The sequence below is a fragment of the Sinohyriopsis cumingii genome, chromosome 1, assembly GCF_028554795.1.
Source record: "Sinohyriopsis cumingii isolate HCF-2022 chromosome 1, ASM2855479v2, whole genome shotgun sequence".
Lineage (NCBI taxonomy): Eukaryota > Metazoa > Mollusca > Bivalvia > Unionida > Unionidae > Sinohyriopsis > Sinohyriopsis cumingii.
The window spans coordinates 126863568-126884946 of NC_142961.1; the positions used below are offsets into that span (position 1 = coordinate 126863568).

At 32.6% G+C, this 21379-nt stretch overlaps 1 protein-coding gene across 1 annotated transcript in view; it reads left to right on the forward strand.

Annotated features, from left to right (window-relative positions):
- The window catches only part of LOC149807833 (receptor-type tyrosine-protein phosphatase mu-like), a 411639-nt gene that overhangs the window by 384752 nt on the left and 5508 nt on the right, over positions 1–21379 (forward strand). Inside the window, exons 27-33 of the mRNA XM_089971230.1 lie at positions 1456–1605; positions 4698–4797; positions 5173–5246; positions 7820–7954; positions 14646–14777; positions 15755–15912; positions 19514–19649. Of these exons, the coding sequence (XP_089827356.1) occupies positions 1456–1605; positions 4698–4797; positions 5173–5246; positions 7820–7954; positions 14646–14777; positions 15755–15912; positions 19514–19649 (885 nt within the window). The remainder of the gene's footprint in view (positions 1–1455; positions 1606–4697; positions 4798–5172; positions 5247–7819; positions 7955–14645; positions 14778–15754; positions 15913–19513; positions 19650–21379) is intronic.

The window sequence follows — 21379 nt, forward strand, 5'->3', positions numbered from 1 at the left end:
TCTTACTGTCACAAAATCTATTTATCATTAAATGATTGTCTTTTTCTCAATATGTGATAAAATCTGTTTCTCACTATGTGATAAATCTTTATCTCAATGTGTCAAAATCTATGTATCACTATATGATAAAATCTTTATCTCAATGAGATAAAATCTATTTCTCACTATGTGATAAATCTTTATCTCAATATGTGTCAAATTCTATGTATCACTATATGATAAAATCTTTATCTCAATATGAGATAAAATCTATTTCTCACTATGTGATAAAATCTTGTTCTCAATATGTGATACAATCCATTTCTTGCTATGTGATAAAATCCATTTCTTGTACTGTGATTTAACCTATTTTTTTTCACTGAGAAAAGTGTTATGTAGATTTTTCTTATGGCTGAAGAAATGTGGTTTTTTTTCCTCATGGAAAATGTATTCAGTTTTCATAAGTGAATGTAGACACTGATTTAAAAATGATTTTCACATTTTTAAACTGAATCTTAGGGTTTTGATGCAAAAATATATATACAACAATGCATTTATGATTTCCATAGTGTATGCTCTAATAATCTTTAATATGATTTCTATAGTGTATTCTCTAATAATCTGTCATGATTTCCATATTGTATTCTCTATTAATCTGTCATGATTTCTATTAATTGTTCTCTAAGAATCTGTCATGATTTCTATAGAGTATTCTTTAATAATCTGTCACATGATTTCCATAGAGTATTCTGTAATAATCTGTCATGATTTCTATAGTCTATTCTCCAATAATCTGTAATTTGATTTCTAAGGTGTATTCTGTAATAATCTATCATGATTTCTATTAAGTGTTCTCTAGCAATCTGTCATATGATTACTATATTGTGTTTTTTAATAATCTGTCATATGATTTCCATAATGTATTCTCTGATAGTCCTTCATATGATTCTATTATTTATTCTCTGATAATCCTTCATATGGTTTCTATTATGTATTCTCTAATAGCGTCATGTAATTTCTATAGTCTATTCTCTAATAATGTCATATGATTTCTATTATGCAGTCTCTAATAATGCCATATGATTTCTATTATGCGGTCTCTAATAATCTGTCATATGATTTCTATTATGTATTCTCTAACAATGTCACATGATTTCTATTATGTTTTCTCTAAAAATCTGTCATGATTTCTATTATGTATTTTTCAATAACCTGTCAAATGATCTCTATTATGTCTTCTCTAATAATCTGTCAATGTTCCTCAGCTCCTTCCTCTTCACAAAATTAAATTCAAATGTGACTCTGGAGAAGATATATGTAAACCACATCAACTCCACAAATTTCCACTATTAATAAATGCGTGTAAAATATTTTACAGTTGACAAATGTGATGGAGTATTGAATTCTGTTTTTCTGTATGTTGTGATTTTATTTCCCAGTACAAGGTGAATAGCTGTCCTTTTGTTATCTTTCTAGGACCAATACATATTTATATATGACTGTTTGCTGGAGGCACTTTTAAGTGGGGACACTACAATACGTGTTGATGAGTTTCCAGATACGTTGTCTGAAATGTGTCAGTTTGATCCATCAACAGGGAAAACAAAGTTAGAGGAACAATTTGATGTGAGTTTTTACAAAAATGTGTTTGGTTCTCACAGTATTGTCTTTTTATGCCATTTTTTAAATCAAATTTGTACACAAAATGGGTGTCACTTTTCCTCATTAATTTTATTTTTTTGTTTGCATATAAAGATTGCTATGCTTCTATGGAAAAACATTAATAACTTTTAATGTGATTAATACCACGCAGCCATAGGAGTGCAGTATCACTCAAAAGAAAATTATTTCATATTTTCCAGTTCAAAGGTAGTAACCTGTTAATTATATGAACATTAATTTGTCTCTATACTGAGTCTAAGATGAACTCATTTTGTACCCCTAGAAAGAACATGGAGAAAGCTGGACTTATCTTTTAGGATAGACACCTTCATTTGAGATACATGTCATCAATATTAATGTGCTTTTTTGAGGTAACATTCTGACAACATTGCTAATAGGTGATTATTAAAAATTGCTACATCAAAAACAGGTATTTATTAATTGAAACATATACCTCATTTCAAGCCATTATTCATTAGATATTGAAAAGGAAAAAAAATCAAATCAAAATAAATATGAATATTCACATGCACATAGAATGGTGGACTTCGTAATGCAGTGTGCATGTGTTGTCCAGTATGGTGCAATGCAAGGAGAAATACAGCACCATTACAACAATGTTGATTTAATGGGGAAGAAAATGAGTATGTAATAAATTTAAATTCATGGATTGTTAAAGGGGGTCTATTGTATCCTCAGTTAGCATGGATTGTGAAAGTGTTAAATGTGCACTCTGCAGTTTTAAAACTAAGTATTTTACTTTTATTGTTTTTGAGATTTTTATAATACAAGCTGAAGATTTAATATGGTTGTATTTTGCAAAATTATACTCTTGCATAATACAGTTTTGGCAAGATAAAATCTCGTACCATTAAGTTAGTATTCATAGTCTTTTACAGTTTATATATTTCTTACAAATTTAGTTTCTTCAAAACAAATTTCAAAAGCATTTATGTCACAATTTCTTATTAAAGATGATCGTGAGTTGTAAATTCTCATTATTTAGAAACACAATTTTTTTTATAACTTTGAAGCAAAAAACTATTATTATCTATATTCACATATATTCCATTATACAAAGAAATACTATTTTTCACTTTTGCAACCAAAGGGGAATAATTCAGTTGCCTGAAAGACTGGGGCAAAGCTGTTCTTACTAATGGTGTAATGATTCATTGATACATATCAGCATCATGTTTATTATGATAATATATGGCATCATTATATGAATTATTGTTGGAAAAATTCAAAACATATTGCATAGATAGTGTGACAATAAATATTGCAGGGTAGGTGTGACAATACATGTTGCTTGGCATGTATGACAATACATGTTGCTTGGCATGTATGACAATACATGTTGCAATATCATTTGAAGGTGATGTGTCATGATATACATGTGTTACAATTCTATGCTCTTAAAATAAGTAACAGAAAAGAGTGCAAGACAGCAAGCTTTGTAAAATGTAACAAATAATTTATTTTCCTAGAATACAAAGTGAAAATGAGAAAAAAGAACTTATGGTATTGTGAATTAAATCCAAAATAATCCAAGAATTACAGACACAAGTCCTAGTAATTTAAAGTCCTGAATACAACTCTGTAAAAGTCCAGAAAAAAATCCCTAAACTGAAGTTGATAGCATGTCTGTGGTATCTTATGTAGTGCTGATGTGTCAGATCTTTTGTTGAATCACAGTAATATAATTCCAAGTTTGAATTCCATATAAATTCCAGTGACTGTCTCTATCCAAGAATTTTATGAGAGCATTTTGCATTTCCAGAGAAAATAATCACTTGAATTCAATAATTTGAATGAAATAAAATTCAGCCCAAACTGGTCACAACATAATACAACTTGAAAGTGCATGATGTTAAAGCATGAATGTCCAAGTCCTCACAATTACAAGATTATATAGCTCTCTCTCCTTTACCTCAGGTCATAATTAGCATTTTCTATTGAAAAAATTACCTGATGGAAAATAACCAGTAGTAATGATCCTGATGTTTACAAAATCACAACCATAACCTGTAAAATTCTTCTATTGATAATGATACTGATATTAAGCCCATAAACAGAGATAATAATTTTGCTATGCACTAGTTGTTGACATAAAATGAAATTTAAAAATAAAATAAAAAAGTCAATCAGGTTAAGCAGAAATGAACTCAGTTTTGGACAAGGTCAAGTCCAGCATACAATGTTACGTTACAATAGCATGTAATGATTAAAATTATTTTAAAACTAACAAACAAACAATTAAATTAAATGTACATAACACATGAATGAAAGTTTGGGAAAAGAAAGAAAGCTGAAATACCTTTTCTCTGCTACAACATTTGTGAAATATTTTCATGCTGTCTTTTGTTTGTATTATTATCTATCTGTAGGCATTAGTTATTTGACTGATTCCTAGTAAAGGATAAAGAAACCACTGGGCTCAGTAACAAATGTCAGAATCAATTTTTAATCAGAAATGATTGCACAAGATAACTAATCATATCATTTTTTAAAATAAAAATTTAGGCATAATAGATAATGTTTTTAATTGAATGACAAAACAACAGTGATTTGTAAATGTAATGTCAAATAGCAAAATAAATTCTGATCCCACAAAACTTTGTGATTTATCAAATTGGTGTTTGAAATCTTAAACACAAAATTCCCAGCTGTATTTTTATGACCATGTGGAAATATTTTGGGTTTCTGGAGGTCAGATAGTCACAAAGATATTGTATTGTCAGTAATAAAGCCAAATAGGTACAATCTGCCAAACGTCATCATATAGTCAGCTACCACAAATAAACTTACCATACACTTGCCAAATGTTCTCACTTATATGTTACATCCAGTTGCAAACTGCATAGACCCATATTTACCATTGCATAATATGCTGGCAGTTTGTTAGGAGTAATCAGTAGAACAAACAATATACACCTTGATCTGTCAGTACATTATGTGTTGGCAGATCAGGGTTTATATGGTTTGTAGTTGAACACACATCACAAAAAAACAGGTGATGCACAGCTCTAGTCCATGCCTTTTCTGTGTTTCAGATTCTCAGGTTAATTACAACAACAATGGAAAGGGATGAAACCACCACAGCACTCAGACCTGAAAACATATTCAAAAACAGAAGCAGAGAGGTTATTCCAGGTACTTAAATCCTCATTTAAAGTTATTTTCCTTGTTTTCCTTTCTCCTATTTGTTTTTTCTATTTAAACCTTTTCCCTTCTTTTATTCATGATTTCACTTTTTTTTTCTCTTTTAAGAAATATCATCAATTATACATTTCTCACTAAATTGTTATTGAGTGGTTGTTACCACAGTATTAAAAATGCACATCCATGTACATCAACGCCATGAAGCTGTTTCATTATTTATTATTCTGATCAATAACAATATGCATAATTAAGATATTTAAATTTCATCCGATTTTTGCAGAACATCCATGACAACCACATACTGCACTTCAAAGACTCATTTCTAAATAACATGAATCAAAATTAATAAAATCGTTTCCTTTGCAGCCAACAGATGTCGACCTTATTTGATCACCCCTGTAGAGGGATATAATGATTACATCAATGCAGTATTTATAAATGTAAGTCCCAAGTTTTTCTTCATAAAATTTGGAAATTAGTTAACACATATGTTTGGTTACCACTATAAATGAGTCTTACATCAGCCAAAAGAGTTGTTGCTTTTGTCCGTTTCTTTTACAAACACTGTGTAATAAACATCAAGGAATAAAAAGATTAAAATAAACTCAGCTAACTTGAAAATTTGGCATTCAGTTCCATTAACACTCTCATGACAGTTTAGTCAGTTCTCACACATGTAACAGTTAAAAGTTACAGAAGTATTATATATATATTAGGTTATGAAAATAATGTCTCATATATATATACAGTGGAACCCCGCTATAACGCGATGATCGGGGTCCATAAAATCGGATCGCGTTAAAAGCGGGGTCGCGTTAATGCGGGGTTTTACAATATTTAACTTTTTTTTCCGAGAACATATACGTGTATACATGTACAATGATCAAAAGTCGGCTTATCATCAGATGAATATTAACTGGAATGCATTAATTAAGATATATTCAAAATAATCGAAGGTTAATATATTTATAGGTTATTACTGTGCATTAAAAACATTTACTAATTTTTATTTGTTTGAACGATAATACGGATTGACCGATAATACCAGACTATCGCTATATCATGAAAAGTGTATCAACACCGTATGCTACCGTGCCGTCGTGGCATGCAGTTCATCCATAATGGATGTAATTTCATTGAAAATCGTACAGATTTAAAATATTCAATAATTTTGTAATAGTCTGAATTCGTCGTGTAAAATATAGGATGAACAAAATATTGAAACCATTTACTTGCCGTCTGATATCGTACGGTCATTGCATGCAGCTATTCCCGGGTCTACATACGGTGTCTGTACAAATTTCATACCGCTAAAATTTTATCATATGCGACAACTGCAAGAATAATTAACAATCAACGCATGATTTCAGCGTGCAAATAACTTTTATTTCAGATTTTGTGAACATCGAAAGAAACATGTGAAAACTGCTAAATTAATACTTCTTTTAAGTTGAGTAATGCCAATGATGTGTCGACGGATGCGTTATTATCTGCTACCATTCCCTTTATCATTTCACGGCGACAATTTTGTTTAAATACGGAAATTATGCCTTGGTCAAGTGGCTGGATTTCTGACGTAGTGTTTTTCGGGAGGTACGAAACTTTGATCTTGCCATCACTGCTGACAAGATTTTCCGCTGGGGGGTGGGCAGGGCAATTATTCAGCAGGAGGAGAGCTTTTTCCTCCAGCTTGAGTTTTCGTAAATGAGCCCGAACATCTGGAACGAATGTTTTGTGAAACCAGTCGTCAAATATGGAGCTATTCATCCAAGCATTCTTGCTGTTAGTGTACTGAAATGTTGTTTGCCCTTCTTTAGTTGATCTAGGGCATACAGTTTCTCTTTAGCAGAAAACGACTTGCGTTTTTGAACTTGCTTTTCCATAACAGTAAAATATTTTTTTTATATAAGCAAACAACGTACACAGATAAAGCTCAATAACTAAGTAATGAAGGCCTGCAATGGTTACGAATCACTTTTTATATAAAACAAAATTAAGCTGAACGGATGTACAATTTCATACCCTTTTAATTTACAGATAATAAAGTGGATATTATTTACTTTCAACTGTTTGTTGTTTGATCGCACCGCCAAGCACAGCATACATGTTGGCGGCTTTCGTCCTTTGATGTTTATTAAATTGTGCGACCTCTTGTATCAACCACAACTTTGTCTGCTGCTTGGCTGTGATTGCAGTTAAATAAGAAGCCCATGTCGGCTATTGTTTGAGCAACGACTGTATACAGAATTCATGGAAGACAATCACAAAGACGATTTACTGGCTTTACTCATGGATCCGTAATAAGTAACACTTCCGATAATGTTTACTTCGGCTTAACAATTCAAAAACCTAATGAAACCAGTTTTCTCTTCTAGAGTAGAATACGGAGCTTCACCACAACCTGTTCAAATTGATAAATTTCAGAAGCCAAGCGTTGTACACACTATTTCTCGTACGTTATATATATCGTATTATTTTAGAATTCATACACGATCACTTCTCCAAAATCACTTAAAGAACCAGGATAAATTGTTAAGTTCCGATCGTTTATTATTAAAAGTCATACGCGAATTCTTCCACCAAATTATAATAAACGTTTTACACACTATTTCTCGTACGTTAAACAAATATTTTCACGGTCCGATAAAAATACACGTAAATGAATTTCAAATTTCAGGAACCATGCCACGATCATATTATTTTAAAAGTCACAACTAATCTCATGCCCAAAATGAAGTTAATTTGTTTTGTTTTTTTTTACTTTTCTCCAAATTTTTTTCTCCATGTGTGAATGAATATACGAAATTTCGGGAGCCATGCCACGACCGCGTTATATCCGAATTCGCGTTATGGCGAGGCGCGTTATAGCGGGGTTCCACTGTATTTTAAGGGTGGGGTGAGGTTAGGTGTTTGGCATGTAAGGTATATGATAGTATACTTGGGGTCAGAGGTCAATTCACCTCATTGTTTGTGGGAAATAAATTGAATTCATATAATGTTTTGTGTATTTCAGAGCTACCTAAGACGAGATGCTTTCATTATTACACAGACGCCACTACCAAACACAGTTGTAGATTTCTGGAGGCTTATTTATGACCACAACTCATATTGTATAGTCATGCTGAATGAAATAGATCCAGATGATGAGGTATGCAGCAGACAATGTTCACATATAAATTTATTAGCCGTACTGGATAAAGATCCAAATATTTTCTGCTGTGGCTCTTTTATTTGACATATCCAGCATCATCATTTATCATCAGTCTCTAATAGTTTATAATCAATAATGTTCTTCCTAAAAGGAATAAAATAAAAGTCATAAAATTTAGCATATAGTTTCATCCTTTGGGCCTAGTTGATTCAAAATGAAAATCTTGCTCCTAGACATCAAATATGGCTTCCTGAGTGGCCATCATGGAAATATTTTAATTGGTAATCTTCTTGAATCGATGGTTTATATTGCCATGGTTATCTTGCCATGGGCTTCTCAATGAAATGATTCTTAGGAAATGTAGTATTGCCTCTATCTACCATTGCCACTATGGTATGGTAGCCATTTTGAAAATCATAGCACTGATCTTTGGGATGAGGTTATATTAATATCAGGTTTTCACTTAAGCACTTTTACAGTATTTAGTTGATATTGAATGAAAATGATGCTGATGCTACCTGCAATTTCACTAACAAATGTTTGTATCAACATGAAGTTTTCACTGAATATCTTCTTATGACACCTGGTTTATCCGTCCTGAAAATGGTGCCCTATGGACATCCCGTATGGCTACCATTGTGAACTTCTTGTACATCTTGTTAATCTTTTCCCAGCAAAAATTTGAATTTCAGCTCATTTTCATTTACTGTCCTTAAAGTACATCATGACAGTAATGATAACCACCCTATATTATTTTAAAACATTGCAACAGGATCAATCATTCATTTTTTGTTGTTAATCCCCCTTGTTTTAAGCTAGTGGAAGTAACTATTTGAATTCAGTAACTAAAAAACAGATGCCAGGAAACACCTTTCAGATTTAACTAGTGGATGTTTCTGTAAGCTTCAGAGAGAGTATTTTTCAAATAATAAGACTAGGGGACCAGTCTAAGCAGTTTGTCAAGAAGTAGAGGGTGGGCTTGTTATCAGACAAAGATATCCTTAGTAAATATTTATCAGAATGTTCTAGAAATGTGACATGGGCTTATTATCAGGCATGTGCTTAAAAATGGATAAATATGGTATGTTGGATATATCAGTTTTGTTGGTTCATGTGATTTTCCCTAATGATGACAGATATAAAGAAAAATTTGAATAGCAATCCTCATTTGTGGCATGTAACTGAGGGGCATTACCGTACAAAATTTTCCACATGGAATGCGTATGGAATCCATACGTACTTTTACAGAAATATCCATATGGACATTTCTATTCTATAGCTGAAGCACTCTTATGGATTTCAGTATATCCATATGGAAATGTTATGGACTCTGTATGGAAAATCTCATGGAATATGCTAATTAGTCCATGAAATGTGTAGGTTGTCCATATGGAATAAAATTAAAATTCCATATGGAATTTGGCAATAATCCATATGGAATTTGGCAATACTCCATATGGAATTTGTGAATAGTCCATACGGAATTGGCAAATATACCATATGGAATTTGTAAATGGTCCATATGGAATTTGTAAATAGTCCATATGGAATTTGGTAATAGTTCATTTCATAACAAAATTTCGAGGCCTACTTAAGGCAATTTCAAATGGGTGTTTTTTTAAGCGCTTTGTCTAAACCATAAAAAAATCTGCTTCAGTTTCTATTAAACTGCCTAATGATTCTTAGACATTACTGGGAATCAATGATGAATATTCACCACAATTTTTAAAATGGATCATAAATTTTGACAGACATTATCAAATAAGATTTAGGTTTTTCTTGTCCTCATTTTCTTTCTCACATATAAAGCCTAATCCATGATGGCATCACTTAAGTCTTTTTAATTTCAATGAAAAGTCTGGTGGGATTTCACAAATATTTGACTAAAACATTTGTGAGATTTCACTACAATTTTGATCATTATATAGTATTTTACTGAAGTTTTTCATAATTTCAGAAGGTTTCAGATCAATAATGAATATGACTTAAACAGGACTTTACTAACCAAGGTGATTTGCTTGATTTTTTTTTTTACAGATGTTGTAATTATATAACATCCAAGGCTAGAGATATGGGAGTTTATAATAATAATAAAAATAATAATAATAATGACTTTATTTAGACAGGTAACTTAATTACAGAACTAATCTACCTTGAGGCCTTCTATCTGTTATGTACAATATTTACAGTATATACAACATGTGAAGAATCTGGCTTGACACTAAATAATTAAGTGATTTTAAAATCCAAAGTATCAAGCCTGGAACACATACACAGGCATCTGTGAACACATAAACATATATAAAATAATAATCTCCATTTAAAAATTCAACTCTGAAAATGATGCAAAATAACAGAAAAGCATCCGTTTCAGACGTGAAAAGAATTATAAAAGCCTGCCATGTCACTTGTACTGCAACTTGATTTTTAATTAATGATACTGTTGTGGTCTCTTGAATTTGTCCTTGTTCCATAAGCAGTCCTGACAAATGTCTATCATGATACAAGTACTCATATTTTACACTGAATTCCAACACACATAGAATATTTTGATAATATACACAATAATGCTTCACGATATTGAACGATGATTCTACGTGTGGGCCAAGAAAATTCCGCAAAGATATGACAATCTTTGATAGACATGGGTATTTCCAGTGATCTATACGTTGTCCTCCTTAAATTCATCCTGGAAGTTAATCAGTTTTGAGTTCTCGAAATCAACCTGGTTCAATTCCCTGTCCTATTTAGCACATTAGCCGCTACTGTTGAGCTGTTTATGGCACAAAAAGCAAAATGCTGGTCCTGGCGTTCAGTTTTCATACAGACTGACTAATTTACGCTCCCATCGACTTTGCATTCAAGCTATTCTCTTTGCTGCACATTTTTTCAAATGGTTATTCAAACTCGTATCCCGCTCGAATCGCCATGTTTAGCATTCCCATCAGTTTCCGTTAGGCATCAATTCATTGGGCAAGTACAAAATTTTGACCAATCAGAAAGTTCTTTACAACGATAATCCTTTAAATAATAAACGGATCAAATACTTATTAGAAAGCCCGTTGCGGAATGGGACCGCATAGAGCATTATTTAAAAAAGTTTTGGAGACGATGTTAAAAAAAAGGGTCCGTATCGAAGAAAATCAGATTCAGTTCAGGAGAAAAGCGAAATTCTGATTCAAAACAGAAAACAAGAAAACTTGTTTGAGGGCAGTTAAATCCAGTTTAAGTTTAAAAAAATACAACAACAATAACAAAATTTGATAAAGAAATATAATACAGAAAGATGTGGAAAGAAGTTATTGTTCCCAAAATAAATAATACAATTACAGCTATCAGAAACAGGGACTATAAATGCTGCTGTATATCAATCAAATTGTACAAGAAACAAAAATAAATTTTATATCTTTTACTAAATTTTTTACTAAAATGTCAGTGATATTACAATCACAAAATATCACTATATTGTTAGAATTTTTGACATACTCACAGTGAAATTTCAATCACAAATTCCCACTGATATTTTCAGAAATGTTGGCAGAGTCAGTGAAATTTCAATCAAAAAAGTTCACTGATATTTTCAGAAATTTTGGTAAAATCTCCAAAAATACCATAATTTTAGTGAAAAAGGACCTTTAAGTGAATGTCAAGAAATGTTCATTGATTTTGCTGAAATTTAAGTCACATTTTCACAAGGGTATGATTTTTGTAGAGCATATTTTAATAGGAAGCCAACAAAATTACTTTTCAGAATAATCATTAGAACAAGCCCAAAATCCATTTTGCACCAGATTTTCAAAGTTCAAAGATTCATCTATGCTTGTACTACCAGATATTAACTTTCTGATCATGTTTACATTTTCCCTACTTTTTTGGTCATGTCTTTGTTTTTAAACATCTGTGGAAATAAATTAAAGAAAACTGACATACATCTGTTTCTTCAAATTTATATGAGTATATATTCATCCTTCCACATCAGCTACACTGACATATACATGTGCTCTAACTCCCACCAATATTTCTATTTTAATCAGATAGTTTGGGTTATTAATTTTTCAGAGAGTATTTTCCATGATGCTATAATACATGAGCCTGATTTCCATATGGAAAAAAGTGCTTATGGATTAAAGTTGCAACTTTATTCCATATGGAATTTTCACTTGCTGTGAAGTACTTATGGAATTGATATGGAATAAATTGTCTGATTCCATAAGTTTTTCAGTCCATATCTCTTCCATACGGATTCCATAAGTATTCCATATGGAATCCATGAGAAATTTCTGTACGGGAACTGTTGTAATATTGCCATGACTTTGAAACCAAAATGATTATACAGACTTTAAACTAAACTTGATTTTCTAGTTGACTTCACATTTTGAGGGATGGGTGAAAACAGATCTTCAAGTCAAAGAAATTGTTACAACTTTCAGGATAAATCAAGAAATTTACAGCTGTATTCTTGGAATACTGCTTTCCCTCATTATTATTCCTCATTACAACACAGCTTCTGTTCTTTAAGACGAGTATTATCATGGATTAAATTTGATTAGGAGGTAGTAAAATTATGTGTATCATTCATTTTATTATATGGCAGTCTCAGTATGATGTTGTATGCTATTCGACTCCCATGCAAAGCAGTATGAAGGGGGAGTACTCTTTCACTTACTTCATTGTAAGGCAGTCTTACAATAAGGCAGTTCACTCTATAGCTCCCATTGCTGTCATTATAATGAAGGAGTACAATATCATGCACTTCATTCTAAGGCTGTCTCACTATAAGGCAGTATACTCCATGAGTCCATTGGACAGCATTATAATGAGGGATACTGTATTGTGTACTTCATTGTAAGGCAGTCTCACTGTGAGGCAGTATACCCTATTCCTGATTTAGTCAACATACCATATCATATACTCCATGAGTCCCATTGATGTCATTATATTGAGGGTATGCCATATCATATATTATGTGATCATTTTTTCCCCGTTAACTTTACATTGTCAGAATTGTGCAGTATAACCCGATACTGAACCTGCGCGACAATGCTCATATAGCATTCACGTGCATAAAGGAACTACTTTCTACTGTAAACAAACAATGGACACAGACACCAGCACTTTTGATTTGTACACAAATCATGTACACTCGTGTAAGAGGCTCTTTACGTTGTGGTTGTTTAACTTTGTTTCTGAATGAACTAAAACAGATGTTTCGTGGACTGCCACATACTAGCTGCTTTGGCACATTCTGCGTTGATATAATGTTTTGGATTTAGGCTAGCTACAGTATATAACAGATGCAAGATAAGGTCCTTACAAATAACATACAAATGACAAGTCATATACTCTCTTCTTTAGCTGGTGATAAGAATGGCAAAATAAAATACACTTACAGTTTTATGTCCTGAATTTCCTCAAAATTTATTTTCTTAATTCTGCAAATCAGAATTACATGAGCCATGTCATAGGTTCTCAATCTGGATTACACATTTCGAAATTGTACTGTAATTTCAATGATAAGTGCAATTATATCCTCCTTACTGCACTCAAAATGAAATAAGCATTAAATTCCATAGCGTCTTTTTGATAATTGCAATTGAAAGACTTCATATTTTTCCCACATTATGATTTCAAACAGTCAATGACAAACAGAAACACATTTGCAGATGTCAGCACACTTCTCCCTAGCTTCTTCAATCTCATGTATTTCATGTGGAATTGTCACATACAAATCCAGTCCATAATCATGAAATTTCCTAGAATCAAGAAAAATACCAAAATCTATTCATTCCAGATCAAATGGAATAGTTGTTGCAATGCACATTCATTCACAGTATGACTCCAGATTTAAATTTTAACTAGACACGCCATTTTCTTTCGAAAGTTATGTTGAGCGCATGACTAAGTTCAAATTTATCAGGACGGAGTTATGTGCGCAGTAATAATGTTGATTTCTGCAATGATGAATATGCGCTTGTGTATTTAGTTTGGAATACGACATACATTCATTTACGTTGTTTCTTGTAGTGTATTTTTGTTTATATAATTAAGCCTTAGGTAGAATCAAAATATGAGCATATAATAAAAAGGTTACTGCATTTGTATGGGAAAATATGAACTCGTTTTGTCAGAAGGATATACTGCACTACCAAGGTCGTGCAGTATTCCATCCAAAAAAACTTGTTCATATTTTCCCATAAAAATGCAGTAACCTATAATTCCATGATTCCCATTGATGTCATTATAATGAAAGACTACTGTACATTAAAGCTTGTGCAAATTGCAAGATGACCCTTGGAGATGAGTATATTGTATTATAAAGTATATACTCAAGTATAACTCCAATCCAACTGAAAAATACTTTGACCCAGATCTGCCATTACATAATGCACCTGCATATCTGGGTCTACACAATTTTTTAGGTGTAAACAGTAGAACAAACAATATAGTTTATGATCCGCCAGTACATGATGCGACAACAGATCAGAGTCTACTTTTTTCTGATTAGACCTGACTTCTCATTGAGTATTTATAGTATTTTAGTTACTGTGGACATATCACAAATTTGGCATGTTCAGTTGTCACTCTGAATTTTTGATTATTATTGTTATTCACAGTTAATAGCGAAGGCAGAATTTTATCTTTTGATGTTTGCTCAAAAAATATGATTGATATATCTTTTATATTGTAGACCTGTGAACAGTACTGGACATTGGAGACCTGTGGAGAGAAATTTGGTCCTTTTATTGTTGAGACGACGGCTGAAATAAAGTCCGATCCAAGCATAACAGTCCGTGATTTTACTGTCACTAATGTAGATTTAGTAAGTGTATAGTGAAAATGAGAACTGTATGTATATGAAATGCAAACTGGTCAGTGTAAGGTAAATGAAATACAGCAAAACAGTTAGAGTAAGGTAAAGGAAATACAGCAAACCAGTCAGTGTTAGGTACAGGAAATATTTCATTTTCACCCATGAAATTATTAATGTAAAATTCTTCTGAAGAATACACTCACTGTGCACTTCATCCTAGATGAAGGATACTGTGTGAATTAATTTTGGTATAAATTTTCGTGGCTTTTTTGCAAAACCAACATGTTTGCAAATTGCTTTTGTAGCTTGGAGAGGGGTCCTTAAGTTCATGTCCCCTTATATGGCATAAATATATAAATTTAATGTATACTAAATGACTTTAAAATGCAACAAACATCAGTTTAAATTAAGACTTGTTAAATGGATCATTTCATGATTTTTTTTTAAAGCTTTGCATTCTACGCTTAAACCAAACAATCTCTTTAGAAACTTTTCTCTATTCATTGCACAGTCCATAGCTGCAACCTTGTACACAATTTTTTATCATGTGTCTTGTCAGACATTTCAGTTAGTTTATCTTGGTCAAAAATACGATGTTTTGTCAGCAGATAACAAACAGTTGTTTTAAAAGCAAAACAATTATCCATTAGTTTTGCATGACTGTCCTTTGATCAATGTTTCCAGAATTATATGTACAATTAGCAAACCTTGTCATGCCATTACTAGCACTGAGTAAACTTCAGGACAGGAAAAACAATAGCTTAATATATTTTTCATCAATTTTATAGAGTAATTCTCATCAGATTATTTTAGAAATTTGGTGGAGGGAAGCAGACAATCAGAAAACTGTTAATTTTATAGGCAAATAACCACATTCCATGTGCATGCTGGTGCAAAGGATCATACTAAGGTTTACATAGGTGGTTAGCAAACAGTTGAACTACTGTGTCAGCCAGGCTCCTAATTCTGCATTTTTCCCCTTCCAGCCTCATGAAGCCCCTAGGGTTGTCCGCCAGTTTCACTTCCATCGCTGGACAGATGGTACTAGTGTTCCTAATTCCAAGCTAGCACTGTTGGAGCTGTTTGAGTTAGTAGAGAATTGGCAGAAACACACTGGGAACCATCCTGTCACAGTTCACTGCATGTAAGTAATAAACACATATTGTCATCCAATCAGATCTCAGTTCATTGCATGTAAATAACAAATGCCTCTCATCCTCCAGTCCTGTCACAGTCCGCTGCATGTAATAAATGCCTCTCATCCTCCAGTCCTGACATAGTCCACTGCATGTAGGTAAGTAATAAACACCTATCATCATTCAGTCCTGTTACAGTTCATTGCATGAAAGTAATAAATGCCTCTCATCCTCCAGTCCTGTCACAGTTCACTGCATGTAAGTGATAAATGCCTCTCATCCTCCAGTCCTGTCACAGTTCACTGCATGTAAGTAATAAGTGCCTATCATCCTCCAGTCCTGTCACAGTTCACTGCATGTAAGTAATAAGTGCCTCTCATCCTCCAGTCCTGTCACAGTTCACTGCATGAAAGTAATAAATGCCTCTCATCCTCCAGTCCTGTCACAGTTCACTGCATTTAAGTAATAAATGCCTCTCATCCTCCAGTCCTGTTACAGTTCACTGCATGTAAGTAATAAATGCCTCTCATCCTCCAGTCCTGTCACAGTTCACTGCATGAAAGTAATAAGTGCCTATCATCCTCCAGTCCTGTTACAGTTCGCTGCATGTAAGTAATAAGTGCCTCTCATCCTCCAGTCCTGTCACAGTTCACTGCATGTAAGTAATAAATGCCTCTCATCCTCCAGTCCTGTCACAGTTCACTGCATGTAAGCAATAAGTGCCTATCATCCTCCAGTCCTGTCACAGTTCACTGCATGTAAGTAATAAGTGCCTCTCATCCTCCAGTCCTGTCACAGTTCACTGCATGTAAGTAATAAGTGCCTATCATCCTCCAGTCCTGTCACAGTTCATTGCATGAAAGTAATAAATGTCTCTCATCCTCCAGTCCTGTCACAGTTCACTGCATTTAAGTAATAAATGCCTCTCATCCTCCAGTCCTGTCACAGTTCACTGCATGTAAGTAATAAGTGCCTCTCATCCTCCAGCCATGTCACAGTTCACTGCATGTAAGTAATAAATGTCTCTCATCCTCCAGTCATGTCACATTTCACTACATGTAAGTAATAAATGTCTCTCATCCTCCAGTCCTGTCACATTTCACTGCATGTGAGTAATAAGTACCTATCATCATCCAGGTCAAAGACCTATTTGCAGTGGTGAAAACATTTCGGTTTATTGATATTCACAATCTTGCATTCAAATGATAAACTCATTATGTTCTGATTTATTTGAAATAGATTAGGTAATATGGGAAATAAATCCTTGAATGTTTTTATGATGCAAGTTTCTCTAAAAAAACTCTCACAAAACAACATAAATATTATAAATGTTTCAGAATTATATTGGTTATTGTAATTAAAGGAATAAATAAATACACACTTAATCACCTCTTCATGAGATAATAACTAGCTCAATTCCAGTCATTTGCAAGTATTCTGTACAGTAATCTTATAACCAGTAAGTCAGTCACAAGTATTCTGTACAGTTATAACCAGTAAGTCAATCACATGTATTCTGTACAGTTATCTTAAAACCAGTAAGTCAATCACAAGTATTCTGTACAGTAATCTTATTACCAGTAAGTCAATCACACGTATTCTGTACAGTTATCTTATAACCAGTAAGTCAATCACAAGTATTCAGTACAGTAATCTTATAACCAGTAAGTCAGTCACACATATTCTGTACAGTTATCTTATAGCCAGTAAGTCAATCACAATTATTCTGTACAGTTATCTTATAACCAGTAAGTCAATCACATGTATTATGTACAGTTATAACCAGTAAGTCAGTCACAAGTATTCTGTACAGTTATCTTATAACCAGTAAGTCAGTGACAAGTATTCTGTATAGTTATCTTATAACCAGTCAGTCACAAGTATTATGTATAGTTATCTTATAGCCAGTAAGTCAATCACAAGTATTTTGTACAGTAATCTTATAACCAGTAAGTCAGTCACATATATTCTGTACATTTATAACCAGTAAGTCAATCACAAGTATTCTGTACAGTAATCTTATAGCCAGTACGTCAGTCACACATATTCTGTACAGTCATCTTATAGCCAGTAAGTCAATCACAAGTATACTGTACAGTTATAACCAGTAAGTCAATCACATGTATTCTGTACAGTTATAACCAGTAAGTCGGTCACAAGTATTCTGTACAGTTATCTTATAACCAGTAAGTCAGTCACAAGTATTCTGTACAGTTATCTTATAACCAGTAAGTCAGTCACAAGTATTCTGTACAGTTATCTTATAACCAGTAAGTCAGTGACAAGTATTCTGTATAGTTATCTAATAACCAGTAAGTCAATCACAAGTATTCTGTACAGTTATCTTATAACCAGTAAGTCAGTGACATGTATTCTGTGTAGTTATCATATAACCAGACTGCACAAGTGGCCTAGTGCTTAGAGCATCTGTCTTGGATAAAGGAGGTTGCAAGTTTGAACCCCAACCAAGTCATAACCTAAGATTTCAAAAAATTGTACTAACAGCTGCCTCACTAGGCACTCAGCATTAATAGGTTAGTGTTGGGACTGGTCGGCCTGGTATCAGGATAATGTGACTCTTGGGACATGATGATACATGTGTGCGGCACAATGCCTGAGTGCTAGACACTAAAGACTGCTACACTGCAGACATAGTAATGATATGATTGAAATTTTTTATAAACTATGTTAAAAATCCAAATCACACACACATATCTTATAACCAACAAGTCATTTACAAGTATTCTGTACAGAATATGATCTAATTGCAAGAGAAAGGATAATAGAGAATTGAATCCTCTAGCCAACTTATACGCAATAGCATTCATTATTAGCAGTGTTAACCAATGAAGTTGAGAAAGATTTGTATCAGGAGGAAGACAAATTCTAACTATCATGATCAGGGAATCAAACCTAGTTTGTCTGTCTAGCAGTTGGGTGCACATACCACTAGATTAAAAGGTCTGGGCATGTTAGGCTGGTCAGTAAGTGACCTCATGTGGCTATACTGCTACAGATTATGTAGATCATGATACGGTTGGTAACGGGGAATATTTTGTAGATATTTTAAGCACATGCTAGCTACAGAAAGACAGTCTTATATAAAAAATATATTGGCATTTTTGATAAATAATGGAATCAGATATCACAGACTCTAGTGTTATTATTGTTTTATTTCAAGCTCTCTTTCCAACAAATTCCTTAAAAACTTGTTGCTAGGAATATATCCCAAAAAACTTGTTGCTTGGAATATATCCCAAAAAACTTGTTGCTAGGAATATATCCCACTCTTCGCTCCAAAGTGGCAAAATGCTTTAGCTAGCCTGAGGAAAAAAATGTTGCTTTTTTATCTTCTTCCTGTTAATTAATCCATAGATTTACTCTAATTATGAATTTTTTGTCTTATTAAAATGTTGCAAATTCTTTCATTTGAAACATTTGCAGTATAAAAATTTCACAAATTCCTCATTAACAACACTTTTGCAAACAAATTTTTTAAAGCTCAATGTAATAATTTTTCAAAATAATACAACAATTTACATTTTTGAAATTTACATGGTTGGCTGTGCATGTTTTGAGATTTACATTTAATGTGCACTTTGTCTACAGGAATGGTGTAAACAGATGTGGACTGTATGTTGGTGTTAGTTGTATCCTGGAAGCAATGAGGGTAGAGAAGGAGGTTGACGTCTTCCACACAATTAAGCAGATACGAGTGTCCAGATCTCAACTCATTGCAAACTTGGTTGGTATTTTTCATTTAGGTTTTTGTCATTTTTTTGTGGTTTCATTTTTTTCTCTAATAAAATCTTTAAAATTAATTACAGCTAGCAATTTTGGGGGCCAACAACAGTTTGTTAATTGTTTCAGCTGTAGTTTATTCTTTATAAATTTTGCTTTGCCATATTTGATTACTGTGTGCAAAGTGCATAGCTTATCTTAGTTATGTTTTTTATGTTATCTCTGAAATGCTAGTTAGGAAGATGTCAGATCACATCTTTGAAACATTCAGCCTTGCATGGAAACAATTTTGCATGAAACCAATTCTTAGAATAAAGACAAAATGATATAGATTCATGCACTGATAAAGGAGGAAGTAAATACAAATAAAATTAACTGTTGCATAATTTTGTGTGTGCAAATTTGGTGATACAATCTTATTTGCAACTTATTCCTGTGAATAGCAACCTGTTCCCAAACCTGAAATAGGAAAACTGTTGTGTTGCAAATGTGCAGAAATTGCCAGCTCCAGTTTATTAAACATAAAAAAATGTTCTCTTTGAAACAGATGTCGAGAAATATTCTGTATATTATTTGTTGCTAACAATGAATTGTTCATTATACATGAAGCTGGTATCTGGTATAACAATGAACTGTTCATTATACATGATGCTGTTATCTGTTATAACAATGAATTGTTCATTATACATGATGCTGTTATCTGGTATAACAATGAATTGTTTATTATACATGAAGCTGGTATCTGGTATAACAATGAATTGTTCATTATACATGAAGCTGGTATCTGGTATAACAATGAATTGTTCATTATACAAGAAGCTGTTATCTGGTATAACAAAGAATTGTTCATTATACATAAAGCTGGTATCTGGTATAACAATGAATCATTCATTATACAAGAAGATGTTATCTGGTATAACAAAGAATTGATCATTAAACATGAAGCTGTTATCTGGTGTAACAAAGAATTGTTCATTATACATGAAGCTGGTATCTGGTATAACAATAAATTGTTCATTATATATGAAGCTGTTATCTGGTATAACAATGAATTGTTCATTATACATAAAGCTGGTATCTGGTATAACAATGAATTGTTCATTATACATAAAGCTGTTATCTGGTATAACAATGAATTGTACACTATACATGAAGCTGTTATCTGGTACAACAATGAATTGTTCATTATACATGAAGCTGTTATCTGGTATAACAAAGAATTGTTCATTATACATGAAACTGGTATCTGGTATAACAATGAATTGTTCATTATACATGAAGCTGTTATCTGGCATAACAGTGAATTGTTCATTATACATAAAGCTGGTATCTGGTATAACAATGAATTGTTCATTATACATAAAGCTGTTATCTGGTATAACAATGAATTGTTCATTATACATGAAGCTGGTATGGTATAACAATGAATTGCTCATTATACATATAGCTGGTATCCGGTATTAGAAGTCCTTATTATTACTTTGTAGTAATCTTCCCAAACAGTTTGTTTTATCTCAAAGAAATTTTGAGGACTTCTGCAAAATTTAGGAATTTGTGAAAAAATTTCATGAAAAGTAAGACCCAGGGGAAAAAATTGAAACTAAAGAGCTTTCTTTTTATTCGTTATACTACCTGCCTCTTACAAGTAAATATAGCAATTTTGTCAAATGAATCATAAGTATGATAATGTAAAATTTCAATTAGAGAACATTAGTGAAATTTGGCACTGGAATA